The following is a 23,235-nucleotide window of genomic DNA, read 5'->3' on the forward strand; positions in this document are numbered from 1 at the left end:
TAATGTTTTTTTTTTCTTCTTCTTTTTTTTCCTAGTGTACATTTATAAAAGCTACTTAAATATCTTAATTGAACTAAAGCCTAGTCTGTGAAACCGGGCCTAAATGACAGACCTTCCAATGCATCTAAATAAAACTGAACTTCTTACCGCAATAACCAAAATTAATATCTACAAATGAAAGAAACATTCTTCCTCTGCTAACAAAGAAAATTATTATATGGTATATTAAAAACTCACAAATCTGCTTACTTAAATTTAAACCATAAGAAAACCATAAGAAAAACACCAATCTGAAGATGATTCTATGACTTTTCTGAAATTAAAAAAAATAAAAATAAAAGCAGTACTAAAAAAAATTACCATTATGTGTATAAATGCTTCAGTTTACAGCTTTCTTTATGCAAAATATAACTTCTTTTGATTTAAGTAAAATGTGAAACATTTTCATGACAGTTAGAGATTTATGTTTCAACAGAGAAACACATGAATAAACAGTTTCAACACAGCATTAAAAATTCATTTTAATATAACAAAAGTAAAAAAAAAAAAAAAAAAAAAAAAAAAAAGATCATGTGTATTGTGTATGAAAATATGCCACTTATGCTAATGCATTGGCACTTAAATGAATTGAATTGTTTATTCATGAAATGTCATGAAATGTCTTAATGTCAGTTATGAATATATTTTTATTTATTTGTTTATTGTGCTGCATTTTCTTCATAACGATTTCGCTTACAGCATGACTTTTATTATGAAAGGAAAACATTTTTTCACATGACCAGGATGTTAAAACACAAATGACTCAAACCAGGTTTCGCGTATAAAAAAGTAAATGAAGTAAAATAATATAGTCTTTTTGACTGTGTTTTTTTTTTTTTTTTTCTCCTAGTTTGTTTAGCTTGGTTTTTATGTTTTATTTTTCATCCACTCCAGTTCGCGGCGGTAATGCACCAAGTCAGGTTGCCAACCGCCAATAAACACCAAAGAAGAAGAAGCAGCAGCATGTTTTGCATTCATTTGTTGTTTTCGCGTATTTGTAGAACTACAATGTAGGTTTTTACATTACATTGGCAGGCGGTCAGATGTATTATGCAGCAGAGCTCGGCTAGGCAATGCCAGGCTGTTATTCCACTCAGTAATACTGGATTTTTCATGGACTATCTGAAGATTCATGTATGACGATTCATATGGTTTATCCTCCAGTTCACTAGTTGTTTGCTGGCGTACCACTGTAATCCAGGGCAACAAATGAGTACAAAAATATAAGACTTCTACAGGTTATTCTTTTTTTTTTTTTTTTTTTTCTACTGCTAATAATGTCTTTAGCTGGAGCTCTGTGGTTTGCTATTCAGGATGATTTATTGGCAAACGGTTTGTGTAACAACACAATACCATCCAGCATCAGCAGCACAAAACAAGACAAACAATCCAGCATCAGTGAACCCATCTCTGCGTCCGAGACACGCACTGTCCTGGACGGACTGGATGATCGCTTTCTGTCTCGGTGTTTACATCTCACTCGGCAGTGTCTGCGGTTCATCGTCGATTTCATACAGGCCCGTTTAAAGAAAGACGTGTTTGCGCCCGGCCACAGCCCGACCTCCGCAGAAGCCAATATTCTGGCCGCGCTTGCCTTCTTAGCACACGGGTCTTTGCCCAGTAAAATCACAGAACGGCTGGGAGTAGATCAGAGAGCAGCGGGTGAGGCGGTGAACAGCATCATCAAACTCTTATCAGACCTGAGCCCTGATTTCATCACATTCCCGAACAGTTATAATGACCGCATGGGTGCCGCACAAGCCTTTAAGAACCTGAGCGGCATCCCGCATGTGGTGGGCGTGCTGGGGTATCTGCACGTGAAGGTGAGCCCTCCGGCCGGGGAGGAGCACATGTATATGAACACTTTGGGTTATCATTCAGTCATGATGCAGGTAATATTCGACGTGGACGGGAATCTCTTGAGTCTGGAGCAGTGCTGTCCTGGAGGAACTCCTGAACAGACTGTATGGGAAAACTCGGATATTGGCAGACAGTTCAGCATTTTTCAACACGGTCATACATGGGTTGTTGGTAAGAACTGTTGAGAACTTTTAAATATAATTTATATTCAGTGCTGTGTAGATCACTTACGAATTGTAGTCTGTTACTGTCTGTTCCCAAATTACATGACAAAAATTGTAGTTGAAGTAAAAAAATTAAAAAAAAGTTAGTAATGCATTACATTACACATTTAAGCTAATATAATCTGACTACTTTTAGATTACGTTTGAACTAACTTGTTTATCACATTGATTTGAATAGGATAATCAGGATAAAATAGGTTGTTTGCTATTAAAGTGAGGACATTCCATAGGCGTAATGGTTTTTATACTGAAACTGTACATTCTATCCCCTACACTACCCCTATCCATCACAAACATTCTGCATTTCTAATAAAACATTGTTTAGCATGTTTTTAAAGCTATTTTAAATATGAGGACTCATGAAATGTTTACATCGTAATACCAGTGTAATACCCATGTCATTATACAAATTTGTGTCCTCATAAATCACAAAAACACACAGGCACAGTTGCAATCAAAATTATTCAACTCCCTTAACCTGCAAGACATTTTGCCATTGAGAACAAAGTTTTATGAAAACAATTGATTAAAGACATCAGTAAACTATTATACAAAGTTTATTAATACACATTTGAGTGATTCTGAGAATGTAAAGTTGATGAAAAAAAAAAAAAAAAAATCATACTGGCTCTAAACATACGAGTACAAAATTATTCAACCCCCAAAAGTTAGATTTTGTGCAGATTGAGATCCAGATCCAACTCCTCCCACTTTACATATCCCTAAACCTACCCGTCTCTGCCCCCTGGATCTGGATCCAACTCCTCCCACTTTACATATCCCTTAATCCAGGGGTTTTCAAACCTGTCCTGGAGGACCCCCAGCTCTGCACATTTGTATGCTTCCCTCGTCTAGCACACCTGATTCGACTCATGACCTCATTAGTAGAGACTTCAAGACCTGAAGTAGGTGTGTCAAATACGGGAGACATACAAAATGTGCAGGACTGGGGTTCCTCCAGGACAAGTTTGAAAAACCCTGCCTTAACCTACCCATCTCCGCCCCCTGGATCTCGTGTGTTCTGCAGTGAGGGGCTACTGCGACTGATCCCTGAACCAAGCTTAAGGGTGTGAATCAGTATATCTTGTACATGAATTCAGGCACTGGTAAGGACAGTAAAGGACGCTGGTTCACTACACATTGGGACACTTATGACTATTTCCGGCGACGTGACAACGTCCTCATTGTACAACATCACTACTGGTATTTATGAACAAAAGCAGAGCTGATATTTTTCTGACATTACTTGTATTTAAAGTACATTATAATAAGTTCTTTGCTTGTTACATATACGTGCAACATTTCAGCCGTAAATAAATTATAAATGTTAGCTAAATTATGTTCATTACCTGTCTAGAGATGTATGTTTATGCTGAAATATAATGAAATAATAGTTTGTATTTTTAAAATCATCTATCACGCGTCGTTATGTGTAGTGAGTCGGCTCACGTGATTTAAGTTTCGCGCTTCAGAACTTCCGTTAAGGGAGCATAGTGAGCATTGATGCTCCCTGGTTTTCACGGTGCATTGTGGGACTTTTTAGGAAGCGAAAGTTTCAGTGCCCTGGAAGAATTCGTGATTGAGGCAGCCCTTAAAATGGCTGACTCCCTGATCAGTGCCCTGACTACTGAACTAGGGAGCTGATTGAGACACACCCTAAGTAGATTTTTTAATGTATACTTTGGGACAGCTGTCCTGCAATGTCCTTGCCAGAATGGCTTGATACTTCATATAGTCAAGATTTCTACTTCCTGCAACAGCAAAGAACCCCTATAACAAGACTGGACCACCTACATGTTTGACCATGGAGATGTTGTTCTGCTCATAAGCTTTGCAGCTTTGCTGAATGCAACTCTTGACCAAGAAAAACATAAAAGGCTGACTTGAATATGCTTAAATTCATTTGGATATAGCTGTGGAAGAATGTTTTATGGAGGGATGTGACCAAACTGGAACTTTTTGGACCCATGGATCAGGGGTACATCTGATGCAAAAAAGGCAAAACTTATGAGCAGAAGAACACCATCTCCATGGTGATAACTTTCCTGCAGGACAGCTGTCCCAAAGTGTACATTCAAATCTACTTAAGCTTGGTTCAGGGATCAGTCATAGAATGTTCTTGATTGGCCTGTACAGTGTTCAGATTGAAATCTCATTGAAAATATTTGGTGGAATTTGTAGAAAACATGGAAGCCAAAGACTATCAGTGATCTGGAAGCTTTTTCAAGCAAGGAATGCACTTACAGGCAGCGTTTATTGGAGGTTATAAAGAATAAAAGATTCTGCACAAAATTTGACTTGTGGGGGCTGAATAATTTTGTACACATGTTTAGAGCCAGTTTGTTTTTGTTCTGTTTTTTTCCTTCCATTTTTCATCAACTTTACATTCTCGGAATCACTCGTGTATTAATAAACGTTGTATAATTTACTGATGCCTTTGAATTGTTCTTCATAAAATTTTGTTCTCAGCAGCAAAATGTTTTGAAGGTTAAGGGGGTTGCATAATTTTAACTATATATATAAAAATATAATTCCAATCTTTATCAACAACATGAAGTGAATCAAATATTGCATTACCTCAGGTTTTCCCAGTCTAGGGTTTGTGATCTAAGTTTGAGTTTAATAAAAAGCTATTTATTAAATCATGAAAATGTAAAGTTAAAATAAATAATTTTAAAATAAAAACAATCAAAACACTTAAGATTAAATATTTGTTTACCTGTTGGGGAAAAGTTGGGGAATTCCTGCATTACATGTAAATATAAAATGATGTGAATTTGTACATTTTAATATGTTTGAAAGCATTCCAAAGACATTAGTATGTGGTTAAATGACTCACTGAGTAGTAATTCAATTAATTAGTAATGTGTTTGTCAGGAGCTGATTAGATATCCAATGTAATTAGATGTAATCATGTAATCAATAAAAAAGTAACTGTAGTCTGTCTGATTACAAGTATTTTAAAATGTAATATAATAGTAGATTTCTTTTTCAAATACATGCTGTTCTTTTGAACTTTCTATCATGAAAGAATCTTGAAAAAATGCATCACAGTTCCTACAAAAATACTAAGCAGCACAACCATTTTTAACTGAAAATAATAAGAAATGTTGCTTGAGCAGCAAATCAGCATATTAGAATGATTTCTGAAGGATCGTGCGACACTGAAGACTGGAGTAATGGCTACTGAAAATTCATCTTTGCCATCACAGGAATAAATTGCATTTTAAAATATGAATATAGAAAGGTTATTTTAATTTGTAATAATATTTCACACTAATATTATATTGTTACTTTCACACTGGTTTTACTGGATTTTTGATCAAATAAATGCAGCCTCTGTGAGCATAAGAGACTTTTCAAAAACATTTTAATTCTGTTCCAAAGTCAACTGGTACTCTGAGCTATTCATGATTCCCTCAGCTTGGTTTCACCACCATGTTTCTCCATGGGTATGGTGGGTTTTTTTTTTTTTTTTTTGGCTGATGTTCATTGTTATTTTTGTGCCAAACATACCTTTTACAGTTTTGGCCAAAAAGTTCAATCTTGGTCTTATCAGACCATAACACATTTTTCCACATGGTTTTGGGAGACTGAATATATGTTTTTGCAAAATGTAGCTGGGCCTGGATTTTAAGTCAGAATAGGCTTGCGTTTTGCCACCCTGCCCCATAGCCCAGAGAGATGGAGAATATGGGAGATAATTGTCACATGTAGGAAACAACCAGTACTTGCCCAAAAGAGCTGCAATTCTTTTAATATGTTGCTGTATGTTTCTTGACAGCCTTCCTGACCAGTTTTCTCTTTGTCTTCTAATAATGTCACTGTTGTGCCATACTTAATCCATTTGTTGATGACCAAATTTGCTGTGATTCCATGGTATATCTAATGCCCTGGAAAACATTGTGTAGCCCTCACCTGAGCAATACCTTTCAACAATAAGATTACGCTGATGCTTCATGACCTCTTTGTGGCCCATGGCTCTTGTAGCAGCATGCAACCAAGAAGAATCAGAAAAATCTTACAAGAACAAGTCATGCATTGTTTTTCCAGTCTGTAGACGTAACTCAACTCAGACTCAAATACAGTTACCCCATCACCCCTTTGTCTTTTTATCTTTGTTCCCCACAGGTAGCAGAAGTCTTCTAGGTTGTGGGCACGTTTTGACCCCTGTCGAAGCCTTTCGCGTCAAAAGCAACGCAGCCCTGCGATTCAACAAAGCACATGCTCAGCTACATGGCCGTGCACAACAGGTCTTTGGCAGTTTGAAAAGCCGTTTCCAGTGCCTCCGTGACATCGGCCCTATTCAGTCACCCGAGTTGGTGGCATGCACCATCAAAGCCTGCTGTGTCCTGCACAACATCTGCAAGAAGTTCTCTGTGCCGTTACCCTTGGATTTTAGCACAGAACCGCTCCATCCACCATCAGAGGTGGTGAACATCCTGGCAGAGCAGCCATTTGACTACATGGAAGACACTAAAGAGGAGATGATAGAAATGTTTTTTAATATTGCAGAAGATGGAAATGAATGAGATGTGACCAGATGTGTAAAAGAACATTTATGATAGCAAGAAGCCAGAAACCCTTAGTTTAAACAATGTACTGAATTCTATGAATTAAGTGAACACAGACAAATGCATGCTGTAATGCTAGTTGATTCTTCGTATACATAAGCTTTATTCAGTTAATCAATAATTGACAAGTTAATGCTAATACACTAATATTTGTTAACAAGTGATATGAATAAAAACAAAATGTTTGTTTATGGAAGGCCATAAACCAAGCTGGCATAATAATACAAGTCTGTTACAAAAAAAAAAACATATTTATATATATTGCAGTGGTACCATAATTCAGTGATGTAATCGGTAATATCATTGATATTCTTTGACAGAGCATCATACTGAATGATTACCTTATTTATGTATACCAAAAAAGTGTCATGGAATTGCCATGGTCATGTCCAAAAAATAACTGTAGTACCATGTCCAAAGAAAGATGTTAATACCTGGTAATTCATAATTTGTGAGGTAATTACTTATGTCTGGAATCATCACATTGTGCCTGGTTAGGACACGTTTACACGACACCACTTTCAACTAAAAAAAGGAAAACTTTTTATGCGTTTGGCCGTTCATTTGCACGACGACGTGTTTTGGGGACCTGAAAACTTTTTAAAACGTGTTTCAAAGTGCAAGTTTTTGAAAATGATACCATTATAGTTTCTGTGTAAACTACAAAAATGCAAATTTGTGAAAACGGTGACATCATGCGCATGTGTATTATGTGTTCATTCTGTAGGCGCGTACTGTTTGTTTACAAAGTGACATCGCCAACTACTGGCCTGGCATGCAAAATAAATAAAGTGTTTTTAATCGTTTCTGCAGATCCGTGTGAACAGGGATCGTTTTGACAATGCTGTCATCTGTACACAAAACTTTTCAAAACCGCGAAGGAAAATCTTTTCCGTTTTTAGTACATCATTGTCGTGTAAACGTACTCTTAATCCATGACTTTTGCTTTAAGCATATTTATGAATATAGTATTCTTAATTAGGACAGCTCAGTATTTGTACAATATTAACAGCAGATTAATTTAAATGTTAAGTGCTTAAATTTCAGTTCTTACTAAAGTGACTTGCAGTGCAAAAAAAAAAAAAAAAAAAATCAAATTACTGGCAAACACCAATACCCGTAACTCGCATGATTTACCAAAGCACAACATGTTCCCAGACAAACATCTTTTGGTGGTTCCGGAACAATGTTCCCATCAAACAACTCCATCGCTCTAAACTTTCATGGGCAAAATACAGTCATTTCAATACGTGATCTGGAATTTTCTGTGCACGTTTTGCAATGGGTTCAAGTTGGTCATATGAATTTGCAGCGTTAATTTACATACATTTTATGCCTAATTTGAAAGTGACTTAAATTTGACTGAAATGGTGGCTGACCACTCCTTAACCCTAAAATCTGGTGTTTTTTACTTTCTTTCTGTTAAACACAAACGTATTAAGAAATTGAAGAAGAATCTTTTTCTGATCTTTTCATACAACAACGGTTCACAGTAACCATGACAAACAAACAAATCTTTCCTTCCCCTGCAGCTCTCAAATATCATTCTCTATTTCACATACAGATTTGAAATTATTTAAATCAGGGGTGACCAATCTTGTTCCTGGAGATCTACCTTCCTGCAAAGTTCAGCTCCAACTCTGATTAAACACACCTGGTCTATGTCCAAAATCTCATACTTTGAGTAGGTACTTAAAACCGCTAAAAAAAAAAAGTATGTTCTATATAGTATTTTGTCTACTACTGTGAATTTGGAAGTAGTTCTTTTGTGACATACTGACATCGATTTTTATTTTATTTTTTGGAAATCGGTGCTACCTGACTAGAAAAAAACTGAGAAAAAAGGCTGTTGTCTTCCCTTTTGCCAAATAAGTAGGAAAACACCCATAATGCACTGGGCATGTTGCCGTCCAAGCCACTCCCACCAGTCTGTTATGGATACGTTTACCAGAGTCAAAACCACCTTGCTTTAGTAGGAAATACTTCTTAGCAAACTTTTAGTCATAATCATGTCGATTTGTATTGTTTCTGGGTGCAAGATTTCACAGATTAAACATTTAGCAGAAGTTTGTTACTTTCGGTTTCCAGTGAAGGATCCAGCGCATTGTAGGCAGTGGCTAAAGACTGCAAAGAATCATAAATATGGAGAGAATGCCGTGACGGAAAATCTAAAAAAACCTCTGTGTTTGTAGTTAACATTTCAAATCTCATACTTTAGGTAGGTACTTATTTTGAATATGTAATTACTCCACAACCACTGAAAAAGTATGTTCTATATAGTATAAATGTGTGTAGTTCATCTGGGTACTTTTTGTCTACTATTTTATGAGTACTGTGAATTTGGACATAGTTCTTTTTTCATATACTGTTTATCACCTACTATATAGCAGGAGTGTGTGATTTTGGATGCAGCCATAATCTTCAGGAACGCTTGATAATTACTTACGGGTGTTAGATAGGGCTAGGAACAGGAATGGGCAACCCTGATGTAAATATATGACACAATTTTTTTGTTTTTAGATCAACTATTCTTTTAAAGCTTAAGCAACAAACAGCTAAGAATACATATACAATATAGTGGAAAAATACTTTAATTGTTGGTCATGGTTTTTAGCATCCATCTAAAAACAAATAAAATTAAACTGATATTGTCAGTTAAATTAAATAGACCCTCTTGTATATCAATTTTATAATAGCAAATGTCTAATTTTTTAAAAGTAATGTACAAAAAAAGCACAGCTCAAGCAAAAATTTAACATAGAAAACAAGGCTATATACACAGATATTTAGATGAATAAAGACTGGCAGTTAAGTTTAAATGGTAAACTCTTAGGCCTGGTTTCACAAACAAAGCTTAGATTAAACCAGGATTAGGACTTGGTTTATTTGGGATATTTAAGTAGCTTTTATAAACGTGCCTTAGAAGAAGAAAAAAACATTACCAGTGTGTATCTTGAGACAAAAAAATGGCACTGACATATTTTAAAATATGCCTTCTTAGCCTTGTCTATGAAACCGGGGGTTAGTGCTTTATAGCTTAAGCACAAAATACTAGTATTTTTCAGTCCTGTTAGCAGTGGAGTATTATTATTAATATTATTCTTATTTTAAATAAATTAATTATAATAACAAATGTATATATGGATTTTTTGATCTTACGTTGTTATTATAAGAACACTGTTTTGCTAACCATATGTGAATAATGTTACATTTGAAAATGTTCTTTTATTTTTGCTCATATTTGACTTCCGTTTTCATATTGTCTTAATGCTATTGCATTGACATAGATCGTGTCTGTGTTTTCATAGAGAGGCTCTGACTTAGCCACGGGTTGCAGAGAATCCATGATGCACTGGTGCAGGAACACATACTGAGACTGTAAAAGACAGAGAGGAGAAGCATAAGACACTTGAAGAGGGTGAATGTTGTCTGCCATACAGGGATACACATCTCTTAGTCTTAATTTCCAAGTAATAGTATTATACCTTATACCAAAGTGTTTTTTTAATGTCCTTCAAACTCATAATCAAAAGAAGCATGCCTTGAGAACCCGGTTAGAGCAACTGCTACTACACTTGTAGAATAAATATTTACTATGTTACTGCATTTTGCTATGAATTCTAGGAGCTGCTGTCAAGTTGGAAAATTTAAAGGAGTACTTCACCACTGGCAAACTGGGCTTTCAATAAAACTTGTCTGCCTATGCAGTAGAAAGGAGTTTGTTTTGTTTTTTTGGGGAAATCGGTGCTACCTGACTAAAAGCAAAAAGGCTGTAGTCTTCCCTTTTGCCAAATAGGTAGGAAAACTTCAGCAGCCATAATGCATTGGCATGTTGCTGTCCAAGGCCACTCCCACCAGTCTGCTATGGATACGTTTACCAGAGTCAAAACCAACTTGCTTTAGTAGGAAATACTTCTTAGCAAACTTTTAGTCATAATGGTGTCAATTTGTATTGTTCCTGGGTGCAAGAAAATCTGAAAAACCTCTGTGTTTGTAGTTAACATTTCAAATTGGATGACCACGGCACGAACACAGCACAGTTTTTTGCCAAACATCATGCACAGGTAAGAAAGCTGTTGCCATAGTGTTCCATTTTGCTGTTTAAAGAGTAGACATAGTATGATACAATTTTCAGTGATAAACTTACCCTTACAATAACTGTTCTGTTAATAAACCTCTATGAATCTGACTGTCAGTGGGCAAAAATTTGGAAGTTTGCTGTGTGGGCTGGAAGTGGACTTTTACTGATGAATAAACATAACATGGAGAATGAGTAAACGTTGTTCATTTACATATACTACCGACATTGTAACCATACAAAATGAGTTGCTAATCAGCAAAGTTGCACTTTAATTGTAGGGTTTTACCTGAATTGCCCGTCTTGACCTATTTGTTTCTGTATTTTTCATATAGTTATATTTGTTTTATTGCTATTTAAAGGGGTCATGAATTGAGAAATCAACTTTTCCTTAAGCTTTTGATATATAAGCGGTCATCATACTATACGAATATCCTGTAAATTTCAGAACTGAAAACTTCCTTGTTAGTCCAATAAAAAGCTTTTATTGACACCAGACCCAGCAAACGGCTCGTCCCGAAATCTATACTATCTATGACCTAGATAGGTTGAAACGCCGCCTCTGCAGAAGAAATTAACACCTACTTTATCATTGCAACCCACTGGCGGGTTGGTGAGATGACGAGGAGAGAAGAGTGATGCAGAACTGAAAATAATATTACCTTTCAAAGGATCCTAATGCTAGGAATATGGTTATTTATTTTCAATGTGTATGTCTTATTTATTTGTATTCAGTACATTTCACTATGGATTTTTTGGTAAATCAATTGCATTTTGGTGCAAGCTTTGCAAACAGAATTTTATATGGACTCGACAGTAATGCAACAACATGTAAGTAACTGTGTAAATTCTAATGCCTGATCTGATATGTAATGTTTCATGTACAGTCAGATATTCTTTGTCTATGTGTCAGTAAATCAAACCAGTGACTAAACAGTCAACTTCACATTGTTTCTCTTAGTAGGATGAAAATAATCTGTTATTTAAACGGTGATTAAATGATATATAGAAAGCGATAAAAGATCATACCCTTAACAATCGCTTGCGCTGTCAATCAAACAGTTTATCAGTCAGGACTCGCACCAAAACTCCCGTTTTATTCAACAAATCTCTTAGTTACATCACATTTGCACTGTTATGATGAAAGTGTTCGTTAGTGTGCAGAAATTGAGTTGCAATGACGAGATCACTGCTTTCATGCGCTCAACAACATGTCTGTGATCGGCTACAATGTTCATCACTGCAACCTTTCATGCCACAATCTAAATATAATGCCATAGATCTAAATGTAATGCAGCACTTTTCATGATTAGTTAACCTCGAGAGCTGTAATAGTAAAAAAAAAAAAAAAACGTGCTAAAAGTTTTCAAGAGTAATACTTAGCTATTTCATATGCAAAGTTGTTAGCCAATCACAGCAGTGGGCGTTTACACCTAAGTCTCACAGCAGAAACACCCCTTAAAACAGAGCATTCAAATAAGAGGGCTAAAATCAGGGTATGTCTAAATTATGACAATTTTTGATGTAAAAAGCATACTAACATTATAAGTGCACCCCAGGAAACATTATAAAAAAAATAAAACAACACAGTTCATGACCCCTTTAAAGTGTTTTCATTTAATGTTGCTTAGTTTTTTGTATATTGTGTTATACAGCTGCTGAACTCATTGGCATGAGTGCTGCAAAGGCCACTTTTGATAAACTTAAAAAAAAAAAAAGCCTAAATTTGATATCCCAAAACACATGTTAAGTAGTTTATATAATTGTAGCATTATTTCATGATATATGCAGTAAAAAATATACAATCACCAAAATTAGATTTTTTTAAGGTAAAATTCTGGTGACCACAGCTGCCATTTTTGTCAATTGTTTGTCTATAAAACGCTTAGATTTTTGTTTAGAGTTTTGTTTTTAAAGGTGTTTGAATCTTCTAGGAAAAAATGCATAATGCAAATATGCCAGATTGCCAATAAAACCCCCCTACCGCAAGAAATTTTACCATCATGGATTAAAACAGTGTTACCTCAGTTTGCACCATAAGTGGCCGGCAGAATCTCATTTGCTGGACGAACGATGCAATGCCCACTGCCTTTTCTCTGTCCAGCTGCTGCAGCAGAACGTCCAGTGCGATCAGTGTACCTGTCCGGCCCACTCCAGCACTAGAGTATGGAGAGGATGAAGATGATGATAAACATTTGCTTTAATCAAGTGGTTTGTTTAATAATGCTCACTCTTCATGTTGTTGTGCTCTCAGCTCTCTGAATCAGTGTGACTCATTATTCATGTCAAGTTAATGTTTGGGTTGGGTTTTAAAGTGTGTAGTGTTCACCTGCAGTGTACAACTGTTGGCCCTGCAGAGAAGGAACTCTCTATGTGCTGACGGACGAGTCCTCTGAATTGGATTAGCTCCTCTGTGCCAGAGGGAACACCATGATCCGGCCACGCTGTGAAGTGGAAGTGCTTCACTGTTCGTGTCTCAGAGGTGCTTTTCTATTATGTACAAAAATAGACAGAAATAGATTGTGTCTTAGGGTTACCTGATCATGGATGCTTTCTGTTATATTCATAAGTTAAAGGACTCATGTCATAAGGTGAATGTGATTTCACCAAGTACAACATGTTCCTAAATCAACATCTTTGTTGATCCTGGAACAACATTCCAATCAACCAATCAGATTTGAGGGACAATTCTACAGTTTATGCCAAGTTTAGGCTTACATCCAGGGTTAGGCGCTTCTACATCAGTGTTATTCACCTCTCATTTACCTCTGATTTTAGGTATAAGTATGGTTAGGTTGGACTAAATATTTGGGCTAGACAACAAATTATGTTGATCCAGGAACATGTCTTGCTTGGCAAAATTACAGTGACCTATATCAAAAGGAATGAGATTTTTCTTTATCTTTTGAAATAAAATAGTTTAATATAATTTGAAAACATATAACCACTGGAACTTAAAACTTCCTCACAAATCACCATTTTGAGGCTGCAAGAGCTTGTGAAACCTTGACAAGTTTGTGAAAATCACATACATCCACATTTACACATCAATGATGCCTCTTTGGTGAACAGAAACTTGTCCTACCCAGTCACACTAAGTAATAATGAGAAAAAAGAACAAGCGTCTCATTTTTCTCTCATGAGCATTTTATTTTTAACAACATCCCTAAACATACACTGTAAAAAGTAATACGCTCTATCTACTAATAAAATTGTGGCAACAGGTTACATGCAATATTATTAATTGAATTCAACATATAAGAATTGAGTTAGAATTAATCAAATTAATTCCTTAAAAGGCAACTATTTAAAATGTGTAAAATTAGCAAGCAACATTACAAAAACCACAAACTGACATAAAAAGCAAAGTGTCAAACTGCCCAACTAAATGAAACACTGATCACCATAATGGCGTCAACACATTTTCAATCGACATCTAAACCTCTGTTAATTCTTGTGTTTCTCGTTCCTTCAGTGATTCTGCTTGTTATCATCAGGTGTCTTCAATGTTGGCAATAAAAAATAAAGAGTTCTTAATTCATCTTTGACATCTGTCTGTTATTCAGATATTTTTGTTTAAATTTTACTTGTTTTAAATGATTGACATTTAAGGAATTCATTTGATTAATTCTAACTCAGTTCCATTTGTTGAATTTAATTAATAATATTGCTTGTAATCTGTTGCCAAAATTTTATAGAGTAGATATAGCATATTACTTTTTACAGTGTACAGTACCAGTTTTAGCGGCAGAGTTTAGCACAGAGTGTATTAGCTAAAATCTGTCACAATGTAATAATGATAATGTGAAGAACAGGGTTGGGGGTAACATTACAAGTAACGCAAGTTACATAATCAGATTACTTTTTAAAATAACTTAAAAAAATTATTTTCATGATTTGTTATGACAACATTTTTTCTTTTGTCAAATCAACTTCAGTAATTAATGTGGTTCAGATAAAATACTATTTTGAGTTTCTGTTGATTAAACCAATCGCCTTCATTGTATTAACTCACAATTTTAATTTCAATGAACTGAAAATTTTAAGGCAACCAGGTAACTTACCAGGTAACGTACATTACTTTTAAATTTATAACAAAATATTTGAGTTGCATTTTCAAACAAGTAACGCATGTTTTTTCCATTTATTGACTGACACCTGTTCTGTCCCCATGTTGAGAGAAATAGGGAGTAAGAGGCAGAAGCGTGTGCGCTGTGTAAACATTGTGGTTATTGTAGTTCTAGATTAAATGTAAGCATTTAACTTGCAAAAAAAAAAAAAAAAAAAAACAGATTCAGTATTCCTCAAAATGAATAAAAACAGTTTAATGCAAACTCAGAATTTAACGCAAACCTGCAATAATTAAATATTAAATAATAACGGTAACACTTTACAATAAGGTTTCATTTGTTAACATTAGTTAACATGAATTAAGAATAAACAATACTTCTACAGCATTTATTAATCTTAGTTAATGTTAATTTCAACGCACTGAACTAATATGAACATTTTTATTAACATTAACAAAGATTAATAAATACTGTAACAAATGCATTAATCACTGTTAGTTCATACATTAACATACATTAACTAATGTTAACAAATGAGACCTTATTGACAAAAAGTAATGCAAAAGCATACTACACCGGACGCGATTGTTGACACGTCGCATCGCGCCACAACAGTAGAAGCTGTCTGAACGCGACAAAGCAACCGTTGCAAATCCATCTGTCCTTCCTATGAGAAGTATCGCGAGTGCTTGGAGTATGTCATAAATAGAATGAGGCATCAGTTTACTGTCCAGGATGCGTCGCGTCGTGCCACATCCAGTGTAGTGTAATGTATGTAACATAAAAAGTAACTAACACAATTAGTTACCTTTTTAGGGAGTAAAACAATATTGTAATGCATTACTTTTAAAAGTAACTTTCCCCACCACTGATGAAAAATGGGGTTGATTAAAAATAGGAGAATTCTCAAGGAGAATTTGGATAAAAAAAAATAAAAATGTAAATTACAAATGTTTTTGGCCCTTCAGAAAACACTAATAATTATAATCACTGCAGAAAACGTCTACTTTCAGCAGTCTGGCGTGTTGCACTGTTTAATTTTATTGTCACAAAAAAGAGTGAAAGAAATAGCTTACATTTTTAACATTAAATTCTCGCAGAGTCCAACTTGAAGCTTTATTCTCTGATTTCACTGTCACAATCAGGTTTCCATAGAGACACGGCGTGTAGTCCAGTGGCCAGTACTGCTCACACTTGATCTGAAGGAGTTCAATCAGAAAAGTTAAATCAGAGTGAAAAAAAAGAATTGCACCAGATACAGATGGCAAATCTGCTGCAGTGTTAAAAATGTCATTATAGAAATTTTAGAATTAGACCACTCTGTGTAAAACATTGTATTATTACACAAAATTGGATTAAAAATGCTAAACAAACATTGCATTAAACACAATGCATTAAGAATGCAGCATAATACCGTTCACTACATGAGGTACAGTTTCATAAACTGTTTAAAAATAGAAATCATTGAACGCTGTATACTTCAGTAAGCAGTATTCTGAACATTTGCCTTACCCTTCCACTCTCAGTGCAGTTGGTTACCATGACGATGACCTGTGTCCTTTTCTCCCAGACCATTCTCCAGAAGTCATTGACTGTGGATGGCAGTGGACCTTGAGCAGCGATGTACTGTTTGCTTGCATTGTCGTATCCCTGATATACACATAAACATCATAAACAAACATCAATTCACCAGGGGCATTTTACAGCTAATGTTAACTAGTATATATTGTACAACTTACAGGCATGTAGTTGGCATTGATATAATCAGAATCGTCCTCATCATTTACAGTGAGCTGCACTCTAGAGGAGTCATCTAAAGAGAGAGAAGGATAAAATGACTTTCTCTGTGTGTGTGTGTGTGTGTGTGTGTGTGTGGTCCTGGTATGTTATGGGGACTAAATGCCCCCACAAAGATAGTAATACCAGTAATTTTTTACCTTGTGGGGATTTTTTTTTTTTTTTTTTTGGTCCCATGAGGAAAACATCTTATAAATCATATTAAATGATGTTCTTTTGCAAATATAAAAATGCATAAAGTTTTCTGTGAGGGTTGTGTTTACAGTTAGGGTAGAGTTAGGGGATAGAATATACCATTTGTACAGTATAAAAATCATTATGACTATGGAAAGTCCCCATAAAAAGTGTGTGTGCTTCTTTATATGATCTATGAGGACACAAATTTGTTATTACAATGTTATTACAATTTTATTACAATGTAACCGTGGTTTATGAGGGCATTTCCTGATTCCTCGTAATTAAAATGGCTTTAAAAAAACACATTAAACAATGTTTTAACAATGTTTATATAAGTTTTCTGTGATGGTAGGATTAGTGTAGGGGGATAGACTATACAGTTTGTACAGTTTAAAAACCATTACGGCTATGGAATGTCCTCATAATGATTGGTAGGTGCACCAACATTGTGTGTGTGTGTGTAAACACTCACAAGGTAAAACATTTGTAAATCGGTTTTTGTCCTTGTTTTCAGGCAGAAAAGCCGCAACACTAGACTGTTCAATACCAACTGAACTCAAGTCCTGTGAAAAACACAATCAATAAAAACATACTCAACAAACACTGTAAAAATTAAAAATTAACTTGATGATTCTGACATATAAGCAGTGACACATTTTCAGTGTTTGAATACTTTGTTCACACTATCCAGAGATAAAAATGACAAAAAATTTAACTCTTACACCGTGTCTACACTGGACGCGACAAAGCGACCACTGAAAATACATTTGTTCTTTCATGAAAAGTATAGCGAGTGCTTAGTATGTCATAAATAGAGCAAGGCATCAGTTTACTGTCGGGGATTTGTCATGTCGCGCCACATCGCTGCTCGTATCCGATGTAGACACGGGGATATATTTAATGTTTGCTCTACCCTACCTCATATTCCTGACTGAAACCTCTATTCTCATCACAACTCATGTTTCGAAAATGTTCAGGAAATTTATCCACAGGAATCAGTCTGAAAAACATTTCACAATTGTTTGTTGTTATACTACAATTACATCGTATACAGTGGCCCCAAAAAGCATGTGGACACTTAAGGCACACTTAAAGAAAGTTTGAATGAAATTGCATTAGATAATGAAATTTTCAATACATACAGTTTTGGAGACCATGTAAGTCCATTGCATTTAGAAAAAATGTGGGTAAATGATGACAGAATAATGACATTTACATTTTAGGGAGAACTATCCCTTTAAGTGTGACTTGAGTGTCCAAATACTACTCCTTTATTTTCCAATATAATAGTGTCACACATACTTGTAGCTTTTATTAGTCACTTTTGACTCCACTAGTGGTTTGGGGCTTCTAAAGATGAGAAAAGACATTAGAGATACAACTAATACATCTTCTGTTGCATTTTATTATAAAAGAAACCCATAATAAATAAATACATAAATAGATAGATAAATAAAAATCATACTTATTATGCTTTGCAGAACCATAGCGAAGCCACCAATAGACTGCCACACAAATAAGAATGACCAACAGGAAAAACACAAGAACACCTGCTATAACACCTGCAGAACACAGAAAGAAACAAACAGTGAGCATGTCAATACATTGGTTAGCTATGTGACAGCTTAATATCTGAAAGATTTAAAGGAATATTGCAGGTTTAATACAAGGTTAAGCTCTATGCAACTGAAGCCTGAGGGGGTTTAAAGGCAGAAATTATGTATCTACTACAATATGTTAATATGGAGACCCATCATCGGAATGACCAAATGCAGAGGGCCAAGGAACAATTTCCTTTTGTCATACAATTTATTTGTCATACTGTCAACTCTTGCAGGAATATTTGATCTTGCTTCTAACCCAATATAACTTTGTGAGGCTGTTTGACTCATGGTTATGGAAGCCCATTTCCACCACAAGAAAAAAAAAAAAAAAAAAAATCATGGTAAATCATTATGAGATAATTATGACATAAGCTGAAATTATGACTTAAGTCAATTAGAAAGTGGAATTTAATGTCATAATTTCGACTTTTCATCTCATTCTGATTTATGTAATTGTGATTTATCTCATAATTCTGACTTTCTATGTCACAATCTTGACATTTTGTCATAATTATGGCTTTTAAGTCAATTTGAATGTTTTAAATCATAATCTAAATTTTGTATGTCATAATTTTGATTATGATCATAATTCTGATTTCGTCCAATAATTTTCAATAATGTTTTTACCATAATTTTTCGTCCAATAAATAATTTTGACTTTTTATCTCATAATTGTTTTTTTATGTTATAATTTTGACTTTCTATGTCAATCTCAACATTTTATGTCATAATTATGGCTTTTTCAGTCATAATTTCAACTTTAATCTCATAATTTTGATTGTCATAATTAATATTAAATTAATTTTAATAATTTCAAGTCTTTTTAAGACTTATATCATAATTTTGACTTTAAATCATAATTTCAACTATGTCATAATTTCAACTTTTCCCCCCGGTTTCACAGACAAGGCTTGAGCTAGTCCCAGACTAAAATGCATGTTTGAGCTGTTTTAACTGAAAGTAACTTGCACTGACAGATCTTAAAATATGTCAGTGCCATTGTCTTGACTCAAAATGCACACAAGTAATGTTTTTTTTTTTTTTTTTAGTGAATGTTTATAAAAGCTACTTAAATGTCCTAATTGAACTAAGGCCTAATCCTGACTTAAGCTAAGCCCTGTCTGTGAAACCGGCCGTTTATGTCATAATTATGACTTAGTATGTCATAATTTTATAGGGAACAGCACATTCCAGTGCTCAAGGGTATAGACATTAACAGATACATTCTTGTGCTGAGTCTCTAGCCTGTGAAGGAGAGACAAACAGATAAACAAGTTCTGGGTCTCAACTCTGTAAGGAGTGAGACATTAACAGATATACCAAGCTCTGAGTCTGTCCTGTAACGGGAGAGACACTAACAGACCATTCTGGGTCTCCGGTTCATCCAGTGAGACACTAACAGATACATTTGCCGTTCTGTGTCTCCCATCGGGTGAGACATAACAGATATGCTGTTCTGAGTCTGCCCTGTAATGGAAGAGACACTAACAGATACAACGCCGTTCTGAGCCTCTGGTTCGTCCAGAGAGACAACAACAGGTCCCATGATCTGAGTCTACACTTGTGAGGCAGCAACAGAGGAAAGAGACATTAACAAACACTACGTTTAGAGTTTTCGTCCAGCGGGACAGTACCGACTCCAGAGAGACAAAACAACAACATGATTTTTTTTTTTTTTTTTTTTTCTTGTGATGGAAATGGGCTTTCATACATGGTAGCTTATCATAAGGCTCAATGCATTTTACTGAGTCACTGTTAAATATTCTATCAAGGAGACTGTAGATGGCTGATTAGGCCTATGATATAAAACAATATAAACAATAAGGAAACGAATGACTTATCTGTCCAAATGTGCAAATGTATCTCTTTAATGACATCCCCTTTGAAGGATAAAGAACCTAGTACCTAGAGAATGACCTCTACTGATTTATATACCATCATAAAGACTTTATGGTCAAGTTTAGTCAGAAGAGAGATAAAACAGTTTCTTTCTTTTTTATATAAATATACTACCAAAGAAGAGTTTAAAGTCTTCTTCAGCTCTGCCATCACAAATATCAAGAAGTGGTTTGACTTCTTGGTCTCATGAACTACTGTGATATTTATTAATCTTGGTTAATGTCAATATTAGGCTATTCCTCTTTTAGTTTGGCTGATTCTGAGATAAACCTGCTCACCTGATCCCAATGCTGCTGATATCCACATATCATTAATAAGCTCTGATTGTTAGATTGTTGAGAACTCACATAATTAAAGTTTATGATTCTTAATGCATTAATATGTGTTAATAAATTGAAATAAGCACCTTTAAAGGAATAGTTTACTTGAAAATTAAAATTAATGTTCCAAACACATAATTTTCCTCTCTTGGCCACATTTCTATGAAAAAGAAGGTAAATGAAGACTGTAACAAGACATCATAAATGTGGTTCATATTACTTGCTATATTGACCAAACAACGTGTTATATTTTAAGTCCGTCACACTTTATATTAGGGATCTTTAACTATGTACTTGCATTAAAAAAAAGTACAATGTACTTATTGTGTTCATAGTGAATTGCAAAACACTTTTGCTGCTATTGAGGTGGGATACAGGTAAGGTTAGGATTAGTTTGGTTGTATTAGTAGGTTTAAGGGTGGGTTAAGGTGTAAGGGAAGGCAACAGTTTAATTATAGATGGAATTACAGAAATATAGCTGTAATTACATGCATGTATTTTTTTTATAAATATAGGTACAGTGTAAAAACATACACAATAAGTGCATTGTATCAAATGATTAATTTAAATGTTAGTACATAGTAGTTAAAGACACCTAATATAAAGTGGGACTCCAAGTCGTCTGAACTCACATGATAGCAATTGTGTAAAAAATTTCATTTCAAGTCGTTATTCAGTGAAAATTCTCCTTGCTGTGTCCATGAGAGCTCATGAGAGTCAAAATGATATCATACGGGATTGGAACATGAGGGTGAGTAATAATGACAGAACTTTCATTTTTGGATGAACAATTCCTTTAAGTTGTATTAAACCTGTAATATGTCTGAAGATTTAAGACTAATTTATATTAAACATATTTAGACCTTAATTTACCTGTTGGATCAGTTTGACATTTTAATGATTCCGTTTTACTCTTCTTGTCTCCAGAGAATGATGTTGCTGTCACATTGTACCACCGGGCAACTTGCAGGTCTTTAAACTCCTGTCTTGGTGATTCTTTTGAACTACGGTTGAAACTTTGACTACCAATGTCCACCTGCACCACATCCACAACTCCATATGGTTGATCCCAAATTACAACCAGACCATATCCTCCAGAAAAATATTTACAGTTAAGATGAGGCACACTATTTGGTTCTAGTTTGAAAGAGAAACAGAAGGATAGTAAAACAAAGAAATTATAATGAATATCAGCCATTCAGCGGCACAGTCCAAAACAGAGCATTGTTAACTCACCTAACGTCAGGGTATGTGAGCACTGTAGGAGTCTCTCTGTAGGAGAGTCCAAATCATACCAAAGTGAAACAGTGTAGTTTGCTCCAGGATAAAGCTCTTGCAGATTCACTGTGTAGCCCTCTACAAGGTCTCTTTGACTATTGCCGGTGCTGTTTCCAGCTGTTACATGTGTGCTACCATTCACTTGAGCTTCTATCGAAGAGTTGGTGACTTTCCAGTTAAAGGACTCACAGTTAATGGCTGCAGAAACACAAGAACATATGAATGATAACTTCAAACTCAGTTGGATTCTTAATCTTGGGGTCTTAAATGGATTTGTAAAAAATCAATTGGATTTGAACAAAAATGCATTAACATTAACAATGATCCTTTATTAATGTTAGTCAAAAAAAAAAAAAAAAAAAAGTTCATTGCTAGTTCGTGTTAGCTCAGGGCCATTAAATAATATTAACAGATATAACATGTAATTTTAAATGGTTAGTTCACCCAAAATTGAAAATTCATATAAAGCGTCTCTTCAGAAAATTGGATTAGTTTTAAGATCTCTTTATGAACTCTTTTTGAAGCATCAAAGTGCTAGCTGCATAGCTCTCTATGGAGGGACAGAAAGCTCACAGATTTCATCAAAAAGATCTTCATTTGTGTTCCGAAGATAACTGAAAGTCTTACCGGTTTGGAACGACATGAAGGTGAGTAATTAATGACAGAAGTTTCATTTTTGGGTGAACTATCCCTTTAACATTGTATTAGTAAAAGTTGAAATGAACAAAATAAGATTAATAAATGTATTATTAAACCTTATTGTAAAGTGTTACCAAAGTATTATATAAAGAGATCAAACATTCAAAACCACACAAGTCATTTCATTCCATGAGTAGCAAGCTTCACTCAATTAGAACTCATATATTTGCTTTTCAAATAAGTAGCTAAATCAGAGTAATGCTATCAAAACTTACTGGTGATGCTCTTGAATTTGTACCCTTCACTTCTGACACCATTCACCACAGTGAAGAGAGTAAAACTGTATAACTTCCCTGGTGTGAGCTGTGAGTAATTATGTAAAATCTCATCACCCATATCAGATCCAATGATATTTTTCTCTTCTCCATTACTATTAAGCAAGGTGTAGTTGTAGATGTTGTTGTTGTTTAACTTATTCCATTTGATCATCAACTGTGTCAGTGATCGACTGACACTGACTTCAGTTACATTAGATAGAGCTGTAAAGAGATACAAGAAACAAGAATTGATAGTAATTAATATAAATACTCTAGAACATACAGTAAATTCCTCTCAAATTCATCACTGATAATTTGGTATGTGGCAGGGTTGTGCACCATTCAGAACTGAGTTGAGA

General features: G+C 34.9%; 2 protein-coding genes across 8 annotated transcripts in view; one reads left to right on the forward strand and one right to left on the reverse strand.

The window, feature by feature from the left end:
• Positions 1-608: 608 nt before the first annotated feature.
• Positions 609-7,794, forward strand: si:dkey-197c15.6 (putative nuclease HARBI1). The gene is made up of 2 exons (XM_051881831.1): positions 609-2,070; positions 6,255-7,794. The coding sequence occupies exons 1-2, from the start codon at positions 1,317-1,319 to the stop codon at positions 6,653-6,655; spliced, it is 1,155 nt and encodes a 384-aa protein (XP_051737791.1). The 5' UTR covers positions 609-1,316; the 3' UTR covers positions 6,656-7,794.
• The window catches only part of LOC127505892 (receptor-type tyrosine-protein phosphatase H-like), a 46,149-nt gene continuing 29,684 nt past the window's right edge, over positions 6,771-23,235 (reverse strand). For 6 of the 7 annotated variants that reach the window (XM_051881825.1, XM_051881823.1, XM_051881824.1 and 3 more), the window contains 13 exons: positions 22,835-23,098; positions 21,879-22,118; positions 21,516-21,779; positions 18,285-18,381; positions 18,122-18,169; positions 17,738-17,819; positions 17,292-17,382; positions 16,585-16,658; positions 16,358-16,495; positions 15,922-16,044; positions 13,105-13,265; positions 12,799-12,934; positions 6,771-10,073 (listed from right to left, as the gene is read on the reverse strand). In XM_051881825.1, the coding sequence (XP_051737785.1) occupies positions 9,933-10,073; positions 12,799-12,934; positions 13,105-13,265; positions 15,922-16,044; positions 16,358-16,495; positions 16,585-16,658; positions 17,292-17,382; positions 17,738-17,819; positions 18,122-18,169; positions 18,285-18,381; positions 21,516-21,779; positions 21,879-22,118; positions 22,835-23,098 (1,859 nt within the window). In that variant the 3' untranslated portion in view covers positions 6,771-9,932. The other variant, XM_051881830.1, reaches the window with a different exon arrangement.

This window comes from Ctenopharyngodon idella, chromosome 23, assembly GCF_019924925.1.
Source record: "Ctenopharyngodon idella isolate HZGC_01 chromosome 23, HZGC01, whole genome shotgun sequence".
Lineage (NCBI taxonomy): Eukaryota > Metazoa > Chordata > Actinopteri > Cypriniformes > Xenocyprididae > Ctenopharyngodon > Ctenopharyngodon idella.